At 36.9% G+C, this 25,506-nt stretch overlaps 1 protein-coding gene across 1 annotated transcript in view; it reads right to left on the bottom strand.

The window, feature by feature from the left end:
• The window catches only part of si:dkey-1d7.3 (transmembrane protein 132D), a 45,077-nt gene extending 23,244 nt beyond the window's left edge, over positions 1 to 21,833 (bottom strand). Inside the window, exons 1-4 of the mRNA XM_047373239.1 lie at positions 21,498 to 21,833; positions 17,577 to 18,492; positions 6,071 to 6,217; positions 2,199 to 2,370 (exon numbers count right to left, since the gene is read on the bottom strand). Coding sequence (XP_047229195.1) covers positions 2,199 to 2,370; positions 6,071 to 6,217; positions 17,577 to 18,492; positions 21,498 to 21,561 — 1,299 coding nt within the window. The 5' untranslated portion in view covers positions 21,562 to 21,833. The remainder of the gene's footprint in view (positions 1 to 2,198; positions 2,371 to 6,070; positions 6,218 to 17,576; positions 18,493 to 21,497) is intronic.
• Between the last annotated feature and the right edge of the window lie 3,673 nt (positions 21,834 to 25,506).

The raw sequence follows: 25,506 nt of genomic DNA, 5'->3' as shown, positions 1-25,506 counted from the left end.
CCCATTCTTCGGAACTAAAAGATTGGGATTTCAACATTAAACTCCGGTACAGACTTTCCTGGACTTTCAAAATAAATCGCACTTAACTGACTTCCGGCAACTGAGGAAAGGGGGGGTAGCAGCAGACTTCCCATGATACCACTGTCTGAATAAGAGCACCCCCTCTCCGACAAGCCAATCTCTTCCACACGGCCTTCGAAAGGGACCGGATAGGGGAGACAAGCACGCTGATGTCTCTTTGCTGGCAAAAATACATAAACTCTTCAACTGGAGCCAAGAGTGTAAGTTAAAAACGAATGAAATACTGTCTGTGTATCCAGTATTTTCATTCATGAATGGGGAAATTAAGGTGTAAGAATTGCTTACTTTCTCTCTGAGGCCTGCAGAAGCAAACTGTCCCAGAGAAGTTCCCTACAGAGAAGCGGTCTCTACGAAGCCAAGCGGAGCGGTCTCCCAGTCTGGAAGGAAGGCAGCAGAGACCCCATCACCGTGGTTACGGTAATGTGCAGTGTGGTTAGTGGACAGAACGGGCCGTCTTTCATCCACAGCTACGGAGGTTAGCTTGAAGCTAACCGTTTGTTCACAGACCGGCTGACAGAACAGCCGCCACTCCCCACAGCTAAGTTCACTGTGGATACCTTCTTCAAACTTCGTCGTCACCCAGACAACTCCTCAGGATGGTCAGAGGTTAGGTTTGGGCAGAGCAGAATAATATAGAAGTGATTTAGATTGAAATGATCTAAACGTTTTTCATTTTATGAAGTTTGGTTTTTTGTGTTGAACTCCGCTATCTTGGTGCTAGCAGACTATCTGCACCACACGTGCTCAGTTTGTGTTCTTTGTGTGTTTTTAAAGTTAAGACAAACTTTATTAAAGGGTGATTTTAAACAGAAGATTGATCATAACGCGCCGTCTGCGCTTATGCATTTTAACCCTTTTATTAACGGTATTTTTAAAGGTATGTGTTTGAATCTGGTGCTAAGCTAGCAGCTTTGTTAGCTTAACTGCTAACAGGTAAGGACACGTGCTTGTTGCTAAAGAATATTTACCCAGAAAGGTTTAGTTTTCAATCCAGTAATGTGTCCCTAACATTATTTTACTAAATTTGATAACTAAGTAAACACCATTAAGCCCCATTTCTCCAGAAAATTTGTCTCTTTCCAAAATATTCTCTTAATAATATTTCTTCAAATATTATTCTAATAAGTAAAGGCAGCAATGAGACACCGTTGAGAAATGGTCATCCAGAAGGTTGGTTTTATTCAGCAGATCATTATTTAAAACATTATTTTATTAAAATAATATTTCATCTGATCTTGCATTGTGAAGGGTTGTCTAAATGTTGCTGATTATTGCCTAAGTTGGTTCCAAGACTAACTTAACTTCATTTCCAGATTATTCATGATGATCCTTGGTTCTCAAACATAAACTTTGCATGGTAATGTTGCATCACTCTTTTGGTCATGGTTTTTAACTATCTTTAATCAACTTGTTTATATTGTACATAGCCCATTAATCTTCATTATTCTATAATTCTGCTTGGTAGTTTAGTTGGATTGTTTTAGTATAGTAAAGAGTTTGTTGATTGAAATATGTTTTACTTTGAGTTGACTTATTTTTGTTAATAAATTCTTGTATTTTAAGAAACTGTGTGTATTCATTCCATATATGTGCAGAGTTTTGCTGTTCAATAATGTCAGAGCTCGTCTGACACCTTTATATTTTGTCCTAATACCATCGCCTTACTGGGCTGGTATTCACAGGACAACCCTTAACAGACTGAAATATTATTTGATAAAATATTAATATTAAATATTAAATAATATTATCAGATTCATAATCCCAACACCACAACTCATCTCTACTCAAGATGCAAACTCCTAGTAATCCAATCCTGTTTTATTTATTCACCAGAGGTCTTTAAAGGAAAGTTAAGCCTTCAGTGTAGATTTTGTTTTTCTCCATACACTTTTGTTTGTAACAAGGCAACGCAAAACATATGACAATCTGAGTGTGCAACCAATGTTTTCAAGACTGTAATCCTTTCTCTCAGCAGTTTTCATTTTATCTAAAGCATCAGAAGCTTTTTCCTTGTACGTATTCTCAGTTTTACCACCTTCAGTCTGATGGATGTACATTCATCTGTAAAGGTATTGCACTCAAGCTTTCCACTGAACTGATGAAAGTATGGCTCTCACCATCACCAGAGGTGCCAGTCCAATGAAGTCTCTCGGGGCAGTGAAGATCCGCATTAAGCCAACATCTTTGACATTCCCTGGCAGCTCCAGACGCCAGGAGATGGCCTGACTCTCAATCTGCTCAGAGGCATCTTTTGGCATAAAGTCTAGCTGCAAAATCTCCAGAAGGCCCCTGTTTCAGACATGAAATGGCAAATAAGATGTGAAATTACATCTGTTGAACTGATAAGAGTTTTAATGCTTCTGAGTTTATACATTCAGTATCAGATATTATGCAGTCTTGCTCCAAAGCTATACAGTGGTTTCTGAAACAGTTGTCTCCTTCCAGTATTAAGAACCCGTTAAATCATGGCAATAATAATAAGAGACAAAAAAAAATACCATTAAATTTGTGAGAAAACCACATGTTGAATTTTCACATAAGCAAAGAGACAGAGGGGGGCTTGTTTATTATAAATGGATAGGTGTAAGGTGTAAGAGTGTGAAGGGAAGATAAGGTGAACTGTCAGAAGCTTCATCCAACAATCCTGGTCAAAGGACTGTCAGGGAAATTGCGTTTGATGTTATTTGATGCTTGAGAGCCTGTAGGAATACCTGCCAGTAAGAAAAGATCAAAAGGAAAATAGGGAAGAAGTAAATGGAGCTGAAACCCTTTGAAGTGGACCAAAACTTTGCACGGAGCTAAACAATAACCCTCTCCGTCATTGAAGAGCGTATGTAAAAGACATATCCAATATAAATCCAGGTGAACCTTATAGTGATAGTAAAAAGTAGAAAAACTCCTGCAAAATATATTGGTCAAAGATCATTCTCCCTATGTGCTTTAACCTTGTGAAATGTTACAGGAAAAGACAAAGTAATTGGTGTCCAGTGTCCACAGGCCACAAAAAAACTTTTTTTACCTCCTTAACAATAAGCTAAACATATAATAAAAAATAAACAAATTAAAACGAAGTAGTCTGACTTTTGTAAAAAAAAAAAAAAAAGGTATCTGTAAATCTGAAATAATAAAAAGGGTTTACACATATATCTTATCAAAAGATAGGTACACAGTTTCCAACATTGTTAAGTTCTTCTAAACTTTTATTTTAAGAAAATTTAAATTTGTCAGTGAAAATCTGGCCGTAAGACATTTGAAAAAGTGGCCATCTGCATCAACCAATCATGTTCTCGGGGGAAATTTGTACCACTCCTCAACTGCATTCAGAGTTCTGCACAAAACCATTTAAAATGCCACAAATGGTACACAGGACACACTTTAAACAGCACTGGAATAAGTGGTGCCTGACTGGCAAAAATAAATTGTACAACATATTAATAGCAAGAGTGTCTTTAAGTGAGGCACCAGTGAATTGTTTAAAAAGTTTTGCTATAAAAAAGAAATATTTTCTGAAAGTAAGATTTTTCCCTAAATAACTATATCAAAATTAAAGGTTCAAAATTTTCTGAAATGTTCAATGTGAGATAATGCTGGTGAAATAAAGAATAAATATAGACTACTTCCAGGTTTTATGTTCATGTTTACCAGGGGTGTCAATAAATGTGAAGGACATTGTATTTTGCAGAGATAAATAATTTGCTGTAAAAAAAAAACATTGTAATTTATCTGGTAATTAAAATAAGAAGTGTTTGATTTAAGGTATTTATTTTTTATTACTAAATATACCTAAATTATGCATGTTTTAAGATTTTAACAATGTTAAGGTTGATGGCTGTTATAGGCACTGTAAAAAGTCACAAAGTCACAAAAAAATTTAATATCTGGTGAGATTTAGGCAACAGTCACAAAGTCACAAAAAACAGTTATTTCTATCTGCATCTTTCAGTTTTCTTTCTCCTATACATTATTTAAAAATCATCCATACAAAAAAATAAGATAAGTCTGAATCTGAGAGAAAGTACAACACAATGGCAGTTAAAATTTTCTTGATTACTGCAAATTCATCTATCATCACCTAAAAAGTAAGCAGTGGGGTTGTGAATGTGTCGGTGCATTTCTAGGCTAGCTTGTCCATTTGTTTGTGTGAGCTCTGGTTGAATCAAGGGACAGAATATCTTCGCCTCCTAATCCGCGTTACTAAAACGTGCAAGCACTTAAGCCAGGATAACGTAGCCGTGATTATAGATGGCTGCAGAAATGTGGGTCGGATGGACGGCGGGTGGCAGTGAGCGGCTGTGAGGATGGGAGCTTGGTGGGTATACAGCATCAGGCTTTAGGTTAAAAAGGCAGAGAAAGATTAAGAAAATAAATACCCAATAACTTAAAGGATGTACAATAGCAGTTAATGTTATTTATTGTTTCTGCTTTCATTTTAACACACAGTTTAGCTTCAATTCAGCTTGGTTTGATATGGTCCTTGTGGGTCAAGAAACTTTTTACAATAAAAATGGGCTTTCAGACCTGACAAGAAAGCTTCCTTCTGCACAGTTAATACATTTAAATTCTTCCCCATATTTGTTCAAGATATGTTCAAAGTCTCATGTATCTACACAAATTTATGAAAAGCACCAACGAACCGCAAAAATATATTTTCAACAAGATGAAGAAAGTAAATGCACAGAGGATTAAAAGGTCATTCCTAGATTGGATCAGTGGATCGGACGCCATGCTGTTACACACAAGGGATGCATTGCTGAGATTGGATGTTATGTTGTTACACGCTCCAATAAATAACCATCAATTAGCGACACCGACAGGATTATTATATTATCGCCCAGATGCAGGCGGAAGATAGGTGGTTTGATGTTTAGACCTGAGACCTCCAGATGTTCCTAAATCCAGTACAGTTAGAATTAGGGTTTATAGTAGTAATTATTGTAAACAAATTTTAGTTTAAAAAGTCAAACGTGGCATTAAATATGTCAATAATTATGACTTCAAAGGAGCAAGTAGAAGAAAAATGCATTAGATAAACACTTCAGTCATGATAAACTTGGAGTACCAATAATTTGCTGAGGGACAATGAGTTTAAACCAAGCTGTGACCTTTGGGTCAAAGGCTTCAGGTAAACAGTGAAATGTTTTCTGTTTTGATGTTTGGTGATATTTAGCTTGCCTAACAATTGTATTTTTATAAAATCCACTCCCTGTTGGCTGAGGTTACACATCCATTGCATGCCTTGAAAACATTTTTTAGAATTGACTTCTAAGAGTGCCAGACTTGTTTGGCTTTAGGATGGAACAGAACTAAAAACTAAAAACAATAAACTGGCAGAAGGCCCAGTAACAAGTTTGACGATTGCCCAAATTAAGATCCAGACACATTGTTTGCTTTAGCAATAAAGCACAATAAATGGGGTTTTTCAGCTTTAATTGACCGAAATCCTCCCAATTAAAACCTGTAGAAATCTGGCATCCATTACTGTGCCAGAGTCTGTTTACCAAATATGTTCCAACATCACAACACCGCAACACTGGTCCTGGCTACAATGGCTACAGTAATTTGACCTAATGTTTGCATTTTAGTATCCATATAACTTTAACTTGAACATTTAGGACAAATGTTTGAATTGTGTCTATTGTCCTCAAGCAGAACCACTGGGGGTAGTAAATATTTTACTGTTTAATTGGCGTTTACATAGTTTACACCAGTCTATAGCATTGGAATCACTGAACATAAGGTGTTGGCTTATTGGAATATCTATACAAAGAACAAGATTTTGCTTTTACAGCTATCTCTTGCTCTTCCTTTGAAATATTCACAGGGAAAATGGGTATCTTAATAAAACAAGACCAAACAGAACATCAACTAGCACTAGAAAATAGATTGTTTTTGTTGTGTAGAAAGAGCCGCTTTTTAAAATGAGCTCGTGAAAACTTACACACAGCTAAAACATTGCATAAATTACATACTTTACAAGTTTTGAACGGACCTTTTTGAGGTAATGAAAGTCTTCCTGCGGCAGACAACAGTAACAGTGTTGGGAGTTGCTCCTCTCCCAGGCTCTACCACAATGTCCCACAGTAATGGATCACTGGGTCGTGCCGCGCTGAAGAACAAACCTGATTTTACAGCAGCCCTGTGTGAAAAAAAATGTAAATACATAATGAGACAATTGTGTGTACAAATTACAGATCCACTGAGAAATGAACTGACCAGAATCAGTTAGCTTTTAGTCTGACCAGTCCTGACCGGAAACTTTTTCTGATTTGTGAAGGCTCTTTATCTAGGTACCGGGTGGTGCTGGCAACAATACTTACATCTTCTTCCAATATCAACAAGGTTTTTAAAAGTCAAGTCAGAAGAAGATTGTAGGTGTAAAAAGCTATCTAAAACAACATTTTACACATTTTTCATAAAAAATTCTTTTAATGCTGCTTTTTTTTTGTCTGCTTTTCTAGATTCAGTATTAAGTATCCTAGACTAAATGTAGATTGCCTAAAGCACAGTTTGTAAAATCTGGTACCTTTATTGTGCGTTTAACAACTCCTAAAATCTGCTGTTTTAGTGATTGGTTTGGACTCAGTTTAATAACCACAGATCTAGTTCAACCTGAATTTAAACTTGTCTAGAGACCAAACAAGTAGTAAAACAAGCCTTTTCTGTGAATGAGTGGGCATTCAGTGTGAACAAGGAAAAAACAAAATACTTATTGGTAAAATGTTAAAATCAACTTGATATGGCAAATTGTAAATCATGTCAAGTTAAAGTAAATCAATAAAAACCATTGTATTAATTAAGCATTAATAGAATTATGTCATTTAGAAAATGTAAGAAGGGAAAATGATATGTATATCATATTTTTTCCATATCTTTTTTCCATACTTGTCCAGACCTGGAAAATAACAAAAGCAAGTTCTACACTTTTTAGACTTTTCAAGACTTGTAGGATCAACTTGTAGGATTTCAAGACCATTGTTGAAATCATAATAATGTAGTTGTTGCTGCAAATGGTAAAATAATATTTGTATTTTCAAAATTTTCAAAGTTAAAACTTGGTTGCTGGAATACAGCCAGGAGTTTCACACTAGTAATAAAAGAAAGAGGATGTTGCAGCTGTGCTCCTGACTGGTCTTGAGAATAAGTACCAGAGACAAGACAGAGTAAATATGTAGTCGAGACAGAAAGAGTAACCAAGACCAAGACTTTGAAAATGTGGTCCTACCACTACTAAGAAATGCAGTATTATCTAAAAAGTTTGCATCTGTGCATTGGTTTAAAATAAAATCTATACTGTATGTATTTACTTTGATAAACGTTTTTATTTAACTCTAAATGTGGCCATATTTCATCTGCAGTCATCTTTAGTTTGGCTGTTTGTGTCTAACAAGGTGGGTCACAAACATTCGGATGTTTCACAAGCTGCTTAGCCACTGAGGATCAGCAGGGGTGTTTAATTCCCAACAGCCCTGGGGAGAACTGGGAATCAGTTAATCAGATCTCTGATTCCGACACATCTCTGATGGGGGATATAGATCGCTAATTAGAGATGATATAATTGGACCAGACAGTGGTACAAATGCAGCCAGGGATTTTTTTTGTTCCTCAGTTAATCTGCTGCATCAAGAGATCAGAAAGCAATTATTTGAGTCAAAAGCCTAAAAAGTGATACAAGTAATACACATGTTTCTCACTCATAGCTAAGTAATACTAATTTTTTTTTTTTTTCGGAGATGCCTAACCACTAAGCAGGAGAGTCAGAGGCTAGTTTTCTCATGACAAAGATTCAAAGCAAGACAGAATATGCAGCACAGGGGTTTAAACTCACACCAGGTCAAATTTGTCACTTAACTTGTGTAGCTGTGTCAGCAACATTCTCCATATGAGTAACAGTTTGGTAAGTATTCAAATACATAGAGAGGAGGATGTACCATGACTGTAATAATACTCAGAGGAACAGAAGTGTCACTAAACTATGGTAGGCAGTAGAAAAAAGTACAGAAGTAGAAAATCCCAAACAAAAACCTAAAACTGGTAACAAACAAGAGAGAAGAGAAAGGACCGCACACACACAAACTTAATCCCGTATACAAGGCTGATGTACGGAAGCCCTGAAAGGCTAGTCAGAAAACAAAAATCAAGATTCAAATATTTATAAGTTGTTTTTTTTCTGTTCTGCCCTGAAAGGCAAGTGAGGAAAAAAAAACAGAGGCTTATTTTTCAAAGTGTTTGTTCTTGTAATACTTGGCTGTCAAAGGGCTGGTTTCCAAGAACCAATGACTACTTTTCTAAATGAGATTGTTGTAAAATAAAATAAAATACATCAAAAGCACATAAACAGTGTATTTGTTGGCCATGCTGTATTGTTATCATACCAAGATTATTCATGTGAGATATAGAATTAACTACATCATTGATCAAGGATATCTGTAGGACAAATGACCATCGCAAACCATGACTGCTTTTTCTTGGGAACAGGACTGTATCTTTCAAAAGGCCTTAAAACTAGCTGTCAGTACATGCTTGTCATAACCTGTCACAATGAATTTAATTAATCACCAGGCTAAATTTCAAATATGAACTCTTTAATGACTTATATATATATATATATATTTGTTTATGTATTTATATTTTGGTGACAACAGCTCAATAAAAACTCATTTTGAAAAGTAAAACTTTTTTATCTTCGTCAACAAAGTGGGAAATTAATCTTGGTTTATTTCCCAAGTCTTTTTTTTTTACTTGTCTCATACCTGGAAAGGCAAGTGGGAAAAAAAACTTTCTGCAGTATTATTTTTCAGTCTTTATTTTTCACTCTCTCTCTCTCAAGCCCAGAAAGGCAAGTTAAAAAAATAGACCCAGGCTTCAGCGAGAGTTGGAGATAGCTCACCCCGTACAGTACGGGCTCATTTTACCACTACCTGTTTGATGTGGAATATAAGGCTTTGTGATTGATAATTACAGGTATAAAAACTACTTATTTCATGCATATTGTCATGGACAGAGTTAGTTATATTGTATGATAAACGAATAATCCTGAATGTCATTGTGCTGCAACTCTTATTTTGAAGGATACTGTCTCTACTATCAGGAAGTAGCATATTTATTAGCTTGACAGCTTAAGCCTGTATCTCTGAAGATGGTTTAAATGTGCTATGATTACTGAGAACAATATTAAAATCACGGGTCTCTTAATAAGTTTTTATGTTCCCTGTAAAGAAGAAATCCATATTGTATTTAGGATTATTTATATACACCTAGGCCACAGCAATTTACAATGAAATCCTTTCTTTATTGTTTTATGCAGGACAGCCGTGGGCAACTCCAGCATGGATCCAATTTCTGCATGGCTCCCAGTAACCTCTCCAGCGTAATTTCCAGCTTCATTGTCTCCTCACCCTCTTTTAAAGTAACACTTGTAGATAATGTTGATTTTATGGTGAACAATGTTTTTTATTTATAACTATTTTAATAAATTACATTTTTACTATAAACATTTCATCTCTGTGCTGTCTATACGTGACTTTACCTGGTAACAACAACAATATAATAATAATGCTTGAAAAAGATCAGGTTTGTGTTCATAAGTGTCTAGTAGTGACCTTGTACGCCAATTCATTCAGTTATCAGGTAACAACTGAGGTCAGATGCAGGTGGGTAAAAACAGAATTTAGCATATTTTTTTCAAACTCTTTCTTCCAATAAATTAGATTTGGATTTAGAGATTGACCCAGTAAATAGTCATTTGAAATTTATTAAGGCTCTCTCCACACTTTACACGGAACATTTTTTGAGTTACAGACATCTTAAAAATAATTATTCAGTCATGACCTTGTATGACTTAAAGCATTTCTACTCATTACCAAATAACATTCATCAAAAAAGGAAACCCTCCCTTGAATTTTCTGGCTGTCTTCTCAGAGGGAACCCTCCTCTAAAGGTGATGCAGGAGAAATATTTGAATCTAGATTTTTTTTTTTCTCACTTACATTTCAGGGCTTCCATACTGATGAGATGTATGTGAAAACACTGAATACATTAACAGGAATTAACCACTAGAACGATAAAAAAAAATACAGTGCTCTCCACATTTTTTCACAACCCTGTTAAAGATGTGAAGAAAGTCCTAAAATATACATATATTTTTTATTGGAGGAGAATAATCTCACAAATTTCTGAAAACTTCAACCTTTAATTTAAATCAATTTTTTCAAGCAATTTATATAATTAAATGTAACTGCAATATGTTATTTATACTTTTTGTAAGTTAAACAGAGTGTATAGAAATTTTTAATTAGTTGTATATATATTATACATGTGATGTGACATGTTCCATTTCTCGTAGCTGATCTGCAAAATAGGAAAGAGAACTTTGCATTTAAGTTAGACAAAGTTCTGTTGATCTCTGTAAGTTGGGAAATAACAAAAAAGTAGCCACTCACTTGAACTTGTTAATATCTACAGTCTGAGTAATAATAGCAAAGTTCAAAACAACTGAAACAGTGACGAACACACCTAAACAAGGACCCATATTCATCTTTCTACCTAGTACAGTGAGGAGGATGGGGGTGTAAAAGGGTCAAATCTAATTGCCAGAGAACTGCAACAAAATGACTGAAATCAAGTCTCCATAACAACCAGAGACATTATTTGCAAGCCAGTTGGTTCATTTAGAGCTACTGGGATTAACTAGTAATGTGTTCTTTTTAAGGTAATATTGTTCTGAGATTAAAACTGGCAAATTACGAGACTCCTTGCCTAAGTCTATTCCTGAAAATCTATATAAATACATTATAGATAACATCTTGACAATCACAAAAATCATTATGTTTAATTATTTAGCAGCATTACCATAAGTGTCAATTTCTGTTTTAGATAAAAGCACTTTCACAAACATTTCTACATTTAAAGCTACTAGTTTTTATTCAAATAACTGCTACACAATAATACCCAGTGCAACTGAGATGATAGTAAAATCCCTTGTAAAGACTAAATAAGGTCGGCTAGACAGTGTATTCACAAATTTACATTGAAACTTCTTCTTTAGATCAAGTGATTGGCAGAAAGTCCACCCGCTGCCAGATGAAAGATTAAGCCTGCTGTTGCCAAAGGGAAAATATCCGCATTTTGTCACTTCGAATTTTAATAAATGTATAACATTAAATGTAAAAACTAATACAAGCAGGCAGACAGATCAGAGTTCAAAACAACAAACTATCTTTTGGAGAAACAAATTGTATCAGGGAAATGCTTCTTGGATAAATATTAGTATATTTCTCGTTGTGTGTTGATGTATGAATCACCCAATGACAAATCCTTCCTAGTGGAGCCAAACCATTTTTGCAGACTCATACTGAGAGGGTTGACAAAGTAAATCAATACAAGGATCCTCCTGGATCAGTGAGCTTCTTGTTCAAAACTCAGACATAAGCTTCCCTGCAGGGAAGCCTTACTTTGGCTCCTAAATCTTTGTCACTGTCAGTCGCTACTCAGACTTTGTGCACACAGGTGGGAAACAAAAAGGACATCTTCTATTAAACTTTTCACTGTTTTGCAAAAATCTAATATGCTGTTTTTTGTTAAAAGTTGAATATTTTGTAGAGCTGTATCTGTACATGTGTTGGCAATGACCAGGAAATGTATGTTTTGTCCTTGTCTTTTTTAAATCTTTTGGTTAGAAGTGGTCTGTGTGTCTAACTCACCAATGTACACAAGTAATCCTGGCAGGCAGCCCAGATCATCTTTACTCTAAAGGGTTAACCTCTTCATTCGTTCTCAATCAGGGCCACAGATTATCTGGCCTAACCCTGCTGGAGTGGACTCAATCTTGGCCCAAAAAGTGAAGTAAAGCAGGGATTTCTCGCAGGAGGAATCAATCACTCTGCCAAGCTCCTCAGAGCTAGCCTTCACTCGGACTTGACCGCAGAGCTCAGCAAGCCCGTCTTGTCCCACTGCATGCTGCATGTGGCAGGACGCCAGAAACACAGACTGAAATTACTGATCTAACTGGAGGATTTTCAACGTTTCGGTCAGTAAATACAAATTTGGGGAATTTCAGGTGAAGAGACAAATCCTTGCAAATAGTCAAAGTAACAGTAACAGATGTTGAATTCTCATCGTCTACCAACAGAATCTCATTCACTTATTTTCAACAAGGCTAACAGAGTTGCAATCAGGTCAATCAGTCTACATTTGTATAATGTATCTTTGTTTGCCAGATGAGCGGAATATTTGAGAAAAGCTGCAGAAAAGCTTTTATTGATAGGTTAAACCACGTGAATTCTGCAATATTACCCACATATCTTAACATTTCTCTCTGTTTGCCTGGATCCTGCAGGAGATTACTGTGTTGTGCCAGGACTGAAGCATGATATCACTAAACCGTAGGATTAGAGAGGACATTGTTTTGCTTTTCAGACAAAACAATTAAGCAGAGTAGAGACAGCAAACACAAAGCTCGCTCTAAAGGCTTTGCAACTTCTCTCCAAAAACTTTTGAGTGTTGCAAAATGTGGACAACTAGAAAACACAAATAAAATCACCTTAATTTATAACAATAAAAGGAGCATGTTTAGATAAGAAAACACATGTCTCGGTGATGCTGAGAAACATTTTCTTTCATCAATATTTTAAATAAAATTATTACTAAATACATATATTAGTAAAAGGTATAAATGTGAATGGGTTTAGCTATTAACACTAACACCCTTGATGCAAACTGCAAAATGTTGTAACTTATTCTGCTAATGATGAAAGAAGCAGACCATATAAAACTATTGAAAATAACAACTTAAAATATTGTTTGGCATGTAAACTATATGTGTTCAGAAATACAAATATTTTATTTTTGCTTTGATGCTTTATTTATTTCACACAGACAATTATTATTCCACAAAGTGTTTACAGTGAGCACAGCAAGCTGGATTTGATGGTGTGATAATAAAAGAGAGAAAACATAAGAAAAAAGCTTGAAGGTATCGAAAATTTAAGACTGCATTAGAAATGCAAAAAATAAAATATGTTTTTTACTACTGGAACAAAATAAAATTGCACATTATAGCAATTATCCAAACAGATTGTGTGTGCAGTCATAATACGGCACAAGGTCATGTTTACCCTAAAGATTTACACTTAATGTATGATTGCTAAAAGAGATGTACTCTAAGAATATAATCATGTATAGTTGATTACCACAGCATTTAAAAGCACCAATAGGTCACAGGTTACATCTTCACCACTTGTGTCAGCAGTTGTAGAGGTTGATTACATTTAAAATATTTTTAAATGTTTCTTTTTTTATTATTATTAATAGAACTGCATCCTTTACTGAATAAATATGGAATGCGTTGAGCTGTAGATTCTGTAGATGCAGCAATAAACACGCATTTAGGTTTCAAAAGAGCCATGGCTATTCTCTTAAGATTCCGAACACCTATGGGTCAGATTTATTATCCAGGAAACTTTTGTACACTTGTGGGAGAATCCAATTCAGTAAGTGATATCTTCAATTTACTCTCCTCATCTTAGCTATTTTTTATTTTTGAAAAATTAGATTTCCTCAAACAGGTAAGGTAATTGAAAGGTTCAGATAAGCGATCGATGCTTTGCACAAACAAGGAAAAGGATGCTAAAAGATGGCGAAGGCATTTTATGTTCGAAGCATAGTTCGCAAGTGTAAAGTTAAAGCAACAGTGACTGCACTACTTAGACATGGCAAACAGAGAAAGCAACCAGATTTCTGATACAGGTGGTGGAAAACCTGTGACTAACTGCCAAAGACCAGTAGCAAGACTTGGTGGCAGCAGCCACTGAGGTCTTGGTTTCCACTTTAAGTCACATACTGTCACTTAACCCAGGGAAAAAGACAAACACTGATCTAAGGAAAATAAACTAGAATACACAATGAACAGAACACAAGAAATCAACTAAGAAACTAAACTCAAATCAATTTACTAATATGGCAAAATCCAAACCCCAAGGATTGTAACACATACTAAACACCAGAGCACACATTTCCCAAATGTGGCTCCAATACAGATTTTTGGAATTTCATGGAGCAATGAATCAAATCTGGATCTGATGTATATCCTTTGAAGGAAGAGTAAAGCAAAGGTTGAAAAGAACACCAGTGAAGCATGGCAGTGGCTCAGTGATGCTGTGGTGATACTTTTCTCCCTGGTACTAGATACCCGCAATAACAGGAAGTCCTAGGAGAAAATGTCATGGCATCATTGGACCTCCCAAAAAGACAATGACCCTAAGCATATCTCAAAGTCCTCCAAAGCGTAGTTTCAGAACAAATCCTGAAAGACACTAGAGTGGCCATCAAAGTTCAAATCAAAGTTGAAATGAAATGTTTAAAATCCCTCATATGCAAACCAAAGGACATTTATGAACTGGAGGCCTTTGGCCTTGTTTTAATCATTTATTGCAAACAACTGCTAGTTTGTATATTTTTCCAATAAACCAAATTTCTCCTAGGGGAGGAATTCCTCCGGACTCAGAGATAATGGTTGTATAATTGAAACCCTGTTAATACCTTGAGAATTTAATATTAGTTTGACCAATAAAACTAATACAAGAGGGGATATTTTGATGTGTTAAGCTTATTGCATTAAGATAGCGCCTATGCAAAATTAAGTTTCCACATTACTATTCTAGTTTTTTTGCTGTTTTTTAATTGCATCTGTTTTGTTTTTTATACATGAATTTGCCATCAACTTTAATATTTCAAAATAATTGGGTTAAAATCAATTTAAAATGATTGCAACTTTCTTTTACATTCTATTCATATTTCAAACATTTGGGAAACTGGATTACCAATTTTATTGATCAGCAGCATTTTGATGAACAGGATTTTAGCCCTACCAGTTCTGTGATTTACATCTTAGAAACGGCACAGGAAAAGTTTAAGAACAGATTGAACTGTGTGTTTTTCCTCAGTGACAGGGCTGCTTTTATATTAAGCTCAGTTCTACCCAGAGGATTTAGGGAGTTTAGTTATTTGTTTTGCTGCTCCATTAAACAAATGCATTATTTATGAAGTCAAATAACCACAAAACCTTGTTGAAATGTTCGTGGGATGTTGAGATATGAAAACCAGTGAATCATTTGCCAATTATTTCCCTGTTTATGGAAGAGTGATCTTCATAACTCCCCCACTAAGTGTGACGATGCAGAAGCAAGGATATGTCAGACAATTTATGCAGCCAGTAACAGTCAGACAACGCAAGTCACTCTGGCGTTCATGCATATTACCGCATGGCCTTGATGGTGGGGCCTCATCAGTATTTAGGTGCCTTAAGTAATCGTTTAAATGCATGGAGCTTATCTCTCATGAATATGCTCAAATGTACCATACATCCCACTTACACTTGCTTGGCTTTTTTATTTTTAATGTATTTTATAAATAATCAATTTTCATGTAATTCCCTTTAAGCTCTGGTCTCAGTAAGGCTGGATTTACAGAACAGTGATTATTATGATTTCCATGAATGATACTTATTACTAACCACTTGTGGGTAGCCTTTAACTGGCCTGATCCTTGCATATTTGGGTTCATCCGAGCTCTTACTATGACTATGCAATTTATGTAGCTTTAAATGAAAAGTAAATAAATGCCCCATTTAATTATCCACTGTCAATAACACAGAGTGCTGTAATCTGCACATTAAAATGTGCTTGTTAAGCACTACATTAAACCTTCTCTTCAAGAGCTTGGGACTTGATTATAAAGCTGGATTGACATTTTTTTTATCATAGGAGACCTTGTGGTCACATTTTGATCCGGGAAGACCAGAACAATATTTGGAATTGTACTAATAGCAACAGATCTGTTTAACTTTGATAAAAATTATAAATAGGCCAAACATCTATAAAGACTGTCCAAATAGCCAGCACAACATGTTTTCATTCAATATCGGCATTCATTTAACAAAAAAGAAAAAAAGAACTTCCATATTTACCTTAAGTGGCACAAGAAAAGTCATATTTGCTAAGGGCTTATCCAATGCACTGCTACTCTGCACTGTAAATGAACACACTAGAGATGCTTCATAGATAAATTTGTGGTCATCATTACATTGTCAGTTTGAGTAACACTGGAACTGTGAAAGTATGTGATTGAAATTTAGTCGACCATGATTTTTCAAGAGCAATAATATTAAGTAAGTTGGATTGACTCTTATTGCGCTGAATTCCCACACTTGGTATAGAGTTTAATGACTAAGATGCCAGTCAGTCAGTCATTTTCTACCGCTCATTCCATAGTGGGTCACGGGGAAGCTGGTGCCTACATATCTCCAGCAGCCTATGGGCGAGAGGTAGGATACACCCTGGACAGGTCGCCAGTCCATCGCAGGGCAACACACATACAACCATACACACACTCGTTCATACACCTAAGGGCAATTTAGAGTTACCAATTAACCTAACAGGCATGTTTTTTGGACTGTGGGAGGAAGCCGGAGTACCCGGTGAGAACCCACGCATGCACGGGGAGAACATGCAAACTCCATGCAGAAAGACCCCAGGCCAGGAATTGAACCCATGACCTTCTTGCTGCAAGGCAACAGTGCTACCAACTGCACCTCCATGCCCACTAAGATGCTTAAGGGGAAATCCCCCCCAAATGTGTGAGAAACAAAAAGGCAGCTGCCAGTCTGTAAACGTAATGACTATGGAATATTGAACTGCAAACCTTTAATTTACCGCAAAGATCACCCTGGATGTTTTAGAAGAATACAGTCACAGCTGTTTTTACTGGATTTGCATATTTAGTAAAGCGTAGAACAAAATTAAACCCATTAGTTTAACTCAGATATCTAAACAATTCTGTCTCAAAACAAACAAGAATTTCAGTAACCTCACGCACATTATCCCCTTGATCCAAAGGTCAAAAACAAACTGTCTGACTTCGACAATTAGCTGAAATTTTAACAAAAAACTTGAAGCAACAGCTTAGAATTAAGTTGAGATCAAATAGAGTCATATTAAAGAAAACATCGGTCAACATACCAACCTCTCGGTTAAACTCAGTTAAAGACGAACACAAAGACGTCAAAGAAACACTTTTAGTTCTAGAAACATATATTATGTGTTATTCGATCTTTTCTGGCTGACAAATACAAACAGATGAGGATCCAAAACATCCTCTTAAAAATTTCAGGCCCATATAACTTCAACTGTTCTGTTCCGAGATACTGTACCATTCCATCTTGTCCGTAAACTGGGAGCAAAAAAGACAGTTAATAACCAGATACAATTCAGAGGGGGGTCATTGAAAAATGTATCCTTAATCACAATTTGTATAATCAGCGAGATGCTCGACAGTAATATTAATAATATTTTCCTGATATTGTGCAGCTATAAGTCACATGTAAATAAATGCACCAGAAAAACGTGGTTTCCTTTGTCTGGCCATAGCTGCCAAATTGGGCAAATACCAGTAAGATTCATTAAAAAGCATCCCAACAAAGAAAACCACAGAAGATCTCTCACCTCAAAGTGAAATTTTCCAGTGTAGATGCACTAGCCAGGAAGATGTAAAAAGTTCCCACATCCTCGTTCTTTAAGGGCTTGGAAGAAGTTTGGATCATCACAGCACCACCCAGCCTAAGCCGAAGGAAAGTAGGGTTGCCTGTTTGTGTTTTTAAAAGACTGACACTTCCAATCCTCTGCAAAGGTGTCCCTGATCCCCCAGAGTATCTCCCTCTTCCCACTCCCACTCGTTGCAGACTGTCTTGTGGAGCGCATTGGCCAGTCTGGTCCCTTCTGCTCTGGAAGTAGATCTCCACAAGATTTCCCCGAAGCCCTTTGATTCCTTCAGATTTTTCTGCTTCACGGCTCGAGCTTCCAGATCTGTTGCTTGAGCTGAACCAAGATGGTTCTGGCATGAGCTGAGCCACGCAGAATCCACCTGGAGAAACCAGGCAAGCTCCTCTGACTTCCTTCGTCTCCCAGAAGGCATAAGCTGTCACACAGTGAGCTTCATCCTTGGCCTTAGCCTCGTTATCTCCATTGGAGTCCATTGTTTCTTGCTTGAAAGTTAGATTGCCTTCTGTGGGCATGTGGAAAAGAATATTAACAAACGGGTATGAGGATCGAACCTGCCGAATCAAAATCACTGCAAGGATTTTGCATCCACTAAGAAGCAGGTCTGGAGGAATGGTGGCATCTACAGCTAGGGGGCCATACGAAGCCTTGATAGCTGGCTGCATGATCAGGGCTCCCAGATTGGTGATGAAAAACGTCTTAGCCTGAACTTTGAGGCTTGAGTTACCTGATGTCCCTGGACTGCCCTGTCCAAGAAACACGTGGTCTGCATTGAAGATTTGAAATTTGATGGATGGATAAATAGGTGAAGGAGGTGAAGGAGGTAATATTCCAGCATCTTCAACTTTCTGGCTGCCTGCAGCTGAAAGGAAAGAGGATTAATTAGAATTAAAAGGATTAGTTATAAAATAATCAGATAAATCACAGTATAAACTGTTATTTTCTCAAGGTGTTGACAGATGTCAGTCACAGGTTTAGTCTATGACCAAAAATTCAAATGATTGTAGTAATACAATGCATTGAGAAAGGATCATGGCCGAAGAAGCATAAGATCAAAAGCCCAGCAGACACAGTGCTATTTCAAAAATCATGTGGGACTTAAACATGTCATACTGTGTGACCATGTTAATGCTTTTCTTATTAGAGTCTAACTCCACCAAGACTGAGAGTAGGATGAGGAGCAGGAGATATATGTGGAAGTGCCCATAACTTGGGAAAAGAGGACTCTAACCAGAGCAGCTGTCACATTGTTAGGTCAGCCCCCCACCAGCCCATATATCTATAGAGTTTTTGTTTTGTTTTTTAATTCAGGAGAATGCTAAACTGGTGGTTATTAAACCTGTTACACTGAATGACCACTGAACACTGATCCAAGCTCATGAGCAGAGATTTTCTTAAAATTCCTTCACAATGAAAGATTTTCCCCTAAAAGACCGATGATTGATAATCGAATAATTGTGCGGTGTGAACCCAGCCTTAAAGGGGTTGACTTTGAAATCAACTAGAAAAAAATGGAATATGAAGAAAGAACTGGCTTCTCAAATGAAAAAAAAAAATAAGATCAATATGCAAAACACAGATTTCTAATGTAGCATCTGGAGAACAGCAAAGACAGAGGGTTATTACAAAGAATTGGTAACCTTTTCTACAAAGTCTGAAAAGTGATATTGTCATCACCACAAAGAAAATTACAGATTTTTACAGCATTAAAAAAGAGAATGCAATGTTTCTAAATAATGAAAAAGAAATCTACAGGCTAGCAAGTGATTGTTGCAAAATTGCAAACATGACCCTAGTACAGCATAAATGGCGCAATAATAGGAACACACAAACTTTATGTCATATCCCAATATCCTAAGAGTTTTCCCTAAACTCCTTTCTAAACAGAAAAATGTACTCTGTGCCAATTGTTGTAAATCTTTAAAATGTAAGAGAAATAAAAAAAAAATCAGAATCAAAGTGCTGTTTCTTCCGCCCTTGATGCTATATGTGATAAATTCTACATCTGGCATCCTTCATGCAAAGGTGCAGAATTGTTTGTGAATACTACTTTCATTTAGCTAAAACAAATGCTTAACCAAAACCTCTTTTTCCCAAAGGTCATTACACAAATCACTCTCTTTGCGGCTTTTAAGAATGATTTCATATAAACATCAGTCAGTCAGTCATTTTCTACCGCTTATTCCATAGTGGGTCACGGGGAAGCTGGTGCCTATCTCCAGCAGTCTATGGGCAAGCGGCAGGGTACACCCTGGACAGGTTGCCAGTCCATCACAGGGCAACACACAAACAACCATGCACACACTCATTCATACACCTAAGGGCAATTTAGAGTGACCAATTAACCTAACTGGCATGTCTTTGGACTGTGGGAGGAAGCCAGAGTAGCTGGTGAGAAGCCACACATGCACGGGGAGAACATGCAAACTCCATGCAGAAAGACCCCCAGCAGGGAATTGAACCCAGGACCTTCTTGCTGCAAGGCAACAGTGCTACCAACTGCACCACCATGCAGCCCTCATATAAACATTTTAAAGTAAATAGTGTGTTCTCCATAGTGAGAAAAACTATTTCAAATATATATCAAATTAAACAATGAGAAGATATTATTCACAGGGTTATCTATTTTACAGATCACACTGACAGAAAAGCCTATATTTTCAGTTCTATTTACTGATTTAAGTTAAAGATTAACTTAAATTAAACCAAATCTATATGTACATAAATGTTAATTATCCATTTCCAATGTGCTTCCTTTTATCAGTACATGCTCTGACTATTTTCATCTATGATTTTGGCTCTCTGGAAGCTGAATTTAACCAATTTTTCATTTTTTGTGCAATTATTGACTTGCATTTATGAACAGTAAAACCAAAGGCAACATCAAAAAGGAAACCTGTTCAAAGAAAACGTTTAATAAATGTCGTTTTAAGCAGTTGAGAATTTTTTTTGCCACCAGATGTTTGTGCTGTCTAGTTTACGGAAAATGCCGTCTGGTCTCTCATTATTCCACCCCAAAAATCATGAGAGTTCTGTCTGAGTGTGCAGGCTTGTAAATCCAGCTGTTTAAATATCTAGGCTCATAACATATTACATCCTTATGCAGTATTTTAACATCCAGACTCACCGAATTAACCAAACAAAAATGAATATACAGTAATTCTAAGCATTTGCTTTAGCCTTTCTAAATGATGAAAGCACTAACAAACAGTGCTGCTGATCAATACATGCACAATGTATTGATCTGACAGCTTAGTCCTGCAGTAGCAAATATGCTTGATTAAAACTGTGCACACACATATTATGCACAACAAGTGTCAAATATTAGTCATTTTGCATGACCACATGGAGACCGCCAGTGCTCTGCATCCTCATCGTTGCTGATGCAGGTTATCTTTAAACAAGCATAGAAACAGCTGTGAAACCTCAGCTGCAGGCCTCTTTAATCCAACAGATGAAACCTCCTGATGCACACTGGAGAGCCTGCTGTCACTTTCATTTTGACTGAGGGATAACAAAATGGGATGAGGCCACGGGTTGTAACCACAAACCCACACAAGACAGGAATTCATAGCTGCATAAACCAATAAAATAAAGACAAATCTGGGATTTCTGCAAAAATGCTTTGAATGATCCAAAAAAAAATCTACATTGAAAGCTCTTGCCTGCTCCATCGTCTTTCAATGTGCTCAACACTTGCATTAATGCTGCTTTACAAGACATTTTTCAAGAAAGTTGAAGGTTTCACTTTTAGCCCATGTTTCCCAAAAGTAGATCATTTCATCTCAAATAGGCTTCAGAATAAGGACATCTGTTAAAACAAATTAAAACAAAAAAATAATTTATTTTATCTTATAAAGGTCTCACCTTTAATAGCTGTAAGAACTGCCACAACTGGAAACAGTAATCTGAGGGAATAGTTGAACATCATTTTAAAAAAGTTCCAAGTTGTTACTCTCTGTTCTGAGCTCCAGTGTGCACACGTTTGAAAGAAAGCTCAGGACAGAAGTCATAACATCACCCGGTGTCCGGTAAGGTGACTCCCTTTGATTCCAGAGGATGAAACAAGGAGAAAGAGAGAAAAAATTCTTGCTCCACTTTCACATCCACCTAAATCTGGTCCCTGACATGCGTGGAACAGGTTTAATTGCTGCGTCCTGTCTCTTGTTCTTTTCTCCTTCGGGAGTGCTGCTGATGGCTCAAACCACAGGGCAGCATCAGAGACGACTTTCCATGATAGAAAATCAGTAAACAGTTAGTCAGATTAAGCAGACCCACGTGGGTATAATCTGAGGGGGAGTGTTGGATGGGTGGGGGTGAGGGACTTGAACAAATGAAATGCACACAAGGTCGAAGGATGAGTAGGTTCTCCATGACTGTTGAACAAATAAAGATTATGCCAAAGTCCCAAAATATTTTATTTATACGACTCACATGTTTATATTAACAGCAGCAAAGTTTTTCACTCTGTCTCTCTCTGTCTCTCTTTCCAAATCTCCATTTAAAGCCTTGCACTTAAGTGACAGAGAAAGGCTTGGATGAATGTGGAGAACTGAAGAATTGCTTGGAAAATATTATTTTTATGTAGAACCATGTCACTAGTGTAGCTTGCTTGACCCAGGTTTGCAGGTGTTTTGCCATTTTTCCACTATCTAGTATTTAAACCCCTTAAACGTTTTACATTTGATCATGTTTCAACCACGTATTTGAGTATATTTTTGGGGGATTTATGTGATTGCCCATGGTTGTGAAGTGGAAGGAAATTGGTTCTGTCATATTATGGGTTAGTTTTTTGACTGACATGCAGAAACCACTCAAAGACCGCAATCTAGTTTTGATATTTATTAAGAGAATAATGATGGTCTGTTACAGGTATCTCCAGCAAGGGTGGCTCATCTAGAGACGAGAGAGGTGAGATCATAGTGACACGGCAAGAATAACAAAGGAAATGTTCTGAGTTTGTAGTGGAGCCAACTAACGGAAATGAGGAGAGGTGGCGGCGCAAAAGTCTAGAGACGAGAGAGGTGAGATCATATTGACACGGCAGGAATAACAAAGGAAATGTTCTGAGTTTGTAGTGGAGCTAACTAACGGAAATGAGGAGAGGTGGCGGCGCAAAAGAGGGGCGATCACATTTTCCTATTGTTAAATGTGGTTCTTGATCCAGAGAAGGCCAAGGTTTGTTGAAAAGTAGAAAAATGGAGAACGAGCAGGCAGAGGAACTTATGGGTAAAGGAGTTGTGGGTGACGACCCAGGGCTGATGTTCTTCCTGGAATTACCGAGGATTTAGAGTTGGCATGGAGGACACTGAAGCACAGAGATATGATGTGCTCACACCAGAAAACCTTCGGAGTCCAAGGGTTCAAGGTTTCAAGAATCTGATCAAGTAAGAAGTCTTCCAGAGCGGATCTGAGAAACCGCAGAACACAGGAACATGTAAAATAACCTCAAAGGGAGCTTAAAAACTGAATGTTCGGCTTGAGTCTACCGGTATATGCGTCGAGTGTTCATCCGGCAGCTCCTTATGAAACTGGAAAGGAGATGAGGAGATTGCACTCAGGTCAGGAGTGAAAGCAACCAGCTGTCTTTGGCACACCAGCCTCTCTGAACTTGTCACCTGAAGCAGAGGTAAACAATGGCCCACTCAGCACACTCACACTCCAAACCTTGATTCATGGTTCATGTTTTTTTTTTTTTACAGAAATCTGAAAATGCACTATCATCCATCTATCTATCTATCTATCTATCTATCTATCTATCTATCTATCTATCTATCTATCTATCTATCTATCTATCTATCTATCTATCTATCTATCTATCTATCTATCTATCTATCTATCTATCTATCTATCTATCTATCTATCTATCTATCTATCTATCTATCTATCTATCTATCTATCTATCTATCTATCTATCTATCTATCTATCTATCTATCTATCTATCTATCTATCTATCTATCTATCTATGCTGCTGTCTTGTGTGTACACATTTGATTCTATGAGCAGTCTATGATTCAGTTTAATAAATGCAGAATCCAGCCTCTTGTTCTGCATATTGATCTGAGATTTGTATCACTCTAAGGAGTGTCTTGTTTAATAAGCCTGGTATGACTTGTCCTCGCCTCTCCACTCTCCAGCCTTCCCCCTTATCACCCGTTCTCTGAACAAACTACTCGCATTATATGCCAATTAAACCCCGTGCACCCGGTGCCTGTTTCATTACAAGGTGGCAAGAGTGCCAGGGTGTCATCATTAAGGATGCACACATACATGGTGAGTAAACACTTTCTCACTTGACTGCAGAGACTAATTAGAATAAATATGTAACTTAAGCGAGACATTAGATGATCTCTAAATGCTTGTAAAGTTTTGAGAAACTTACAGACAGTGGTGAGGGAGTTACTGCATAACTAGCGTTTGCAATGCCAAGGTATTACATAGACTGCATTTTAGAGCCATTGAGTTTTAATTTGAGTACTTTGTCTATGTTTTTTGGCTTAAAGTTACAATCAAAGCTAACGGTGGCAGAGGCCACTGACAACTGAGTCTGGGAATGTCTCCAGATCTCAGTTGTTGTTCCAGACATGCAACCTGCTGCCTGTGCTATTCGAGATGACAGCGAGGTAGTCAGACTCACTTTGTTTGACTGCAGCAATGAATGTAAAGCTGTTGCCAGGTGGCTCTAAAGGTTTTAGAGGTCGTTTAATATGGAGCAACACAAGTGGACACCCTAAATCCTGTAAATATTTATGAAATTAAATAGAAAGCTGTGAGGCATGGAGCAGTTAGAACTGATTAATAAATTACCTGAGTGACTACTGGTTGAAGCCAAAACCCAGTGAGAGATTTAGGAAATGCACAATAGAAATTCACATTGTAAATTTGCAGTAATTTATTCATAGTGGCTCTGCCAAGTCATAGTTTTAAATAGCAACATATTACTGGAAAGGATTTGAGAGTACATTACTTTATTCCAGGAAAAGTTTTGTTTCTATAGATGAAAATAATAAATTACTGTGCATATGTGCATAATATGTGCATAAACATCCTGTACGTTTACCATCTGCATGCTGTATTTAATTTTGCAACATGACTGATTTATAAATAATTGGGAAAAAAAAACACTTTCTATGTATCTGCATTTTAACTGTATTACTGCGAATGGCAACTGGTATACAATGAGAACCAGGGTGCCAGATACAAGTTTATTACAAGGCTATTACAAAAAACTGAGTAAATCACATCTACAGAACAAATTCATCTAACTTGCACACATCTGGACTTTGACAAAAACCTGGAAAAAAACTCTTCTTAGCACAAGGAGCAGTTGGAAAACCACCAGGGGAAAGCTAGCAGGCAGGCAGTTTCCTTTTCTTTGGTCTCACAAATGCATGTCACACTAAACTGAAATCAAACTCCTGCAGCTGATTCTCTTAAATAGATTTAACAGTGCTTCTTTCCTACTCTCTATTTCCATTTGTACACTAATAAAAATACTAATAATCAGTTTGCAACGATTGTGGTCTTAAGGCAGTTTACAGGACAATAATGTCCAATTATTTTCCAGTTTGAATTCAGTTTGGCCCAAATTCAAATATAATTTATTCCAACACATTTAAATCATCTCAGTCTGGTTCAGATGCTAAACACAGTTATTCAAATTTAGCTAATTCCATGCCAGCAGGTAAACGGTTATCTATCAAGTGAAGCTCTGCTTTTGTATCCAGTCATTGACTTTGCAGTAATACCTCGTCCTGAGCAAGCATTATGTGGAAAGTGGATAGCTGGAAAGTGAAAGTGGTTTCTGTAGGAAACAAAAATAAAACATATATAGAGGTAATAGCAGCAAAGAAGGTCAGCAAAACACACAACTGG

This window comes from Girardinichthys multiradiatus, chromosome 8 (assembly GCF_021462225.1).
Source record: "Girardinichthys multiradiatus isolate DD_20200921_A chromosome 8, DD_fGirMul_XY1, whole genome shotgun sequence".
NCBI lineage: Eukaryota > Metazoa > Chordata > Actinopteri > Cyprinodontiformes > Goodeidae > Girardinichthys > Girardinichthys multiradiatus.
Note: the sequence above shows the minus strand (reverse complement) of the source record. Positions and strands in the feature narration are given on the sequence as shown.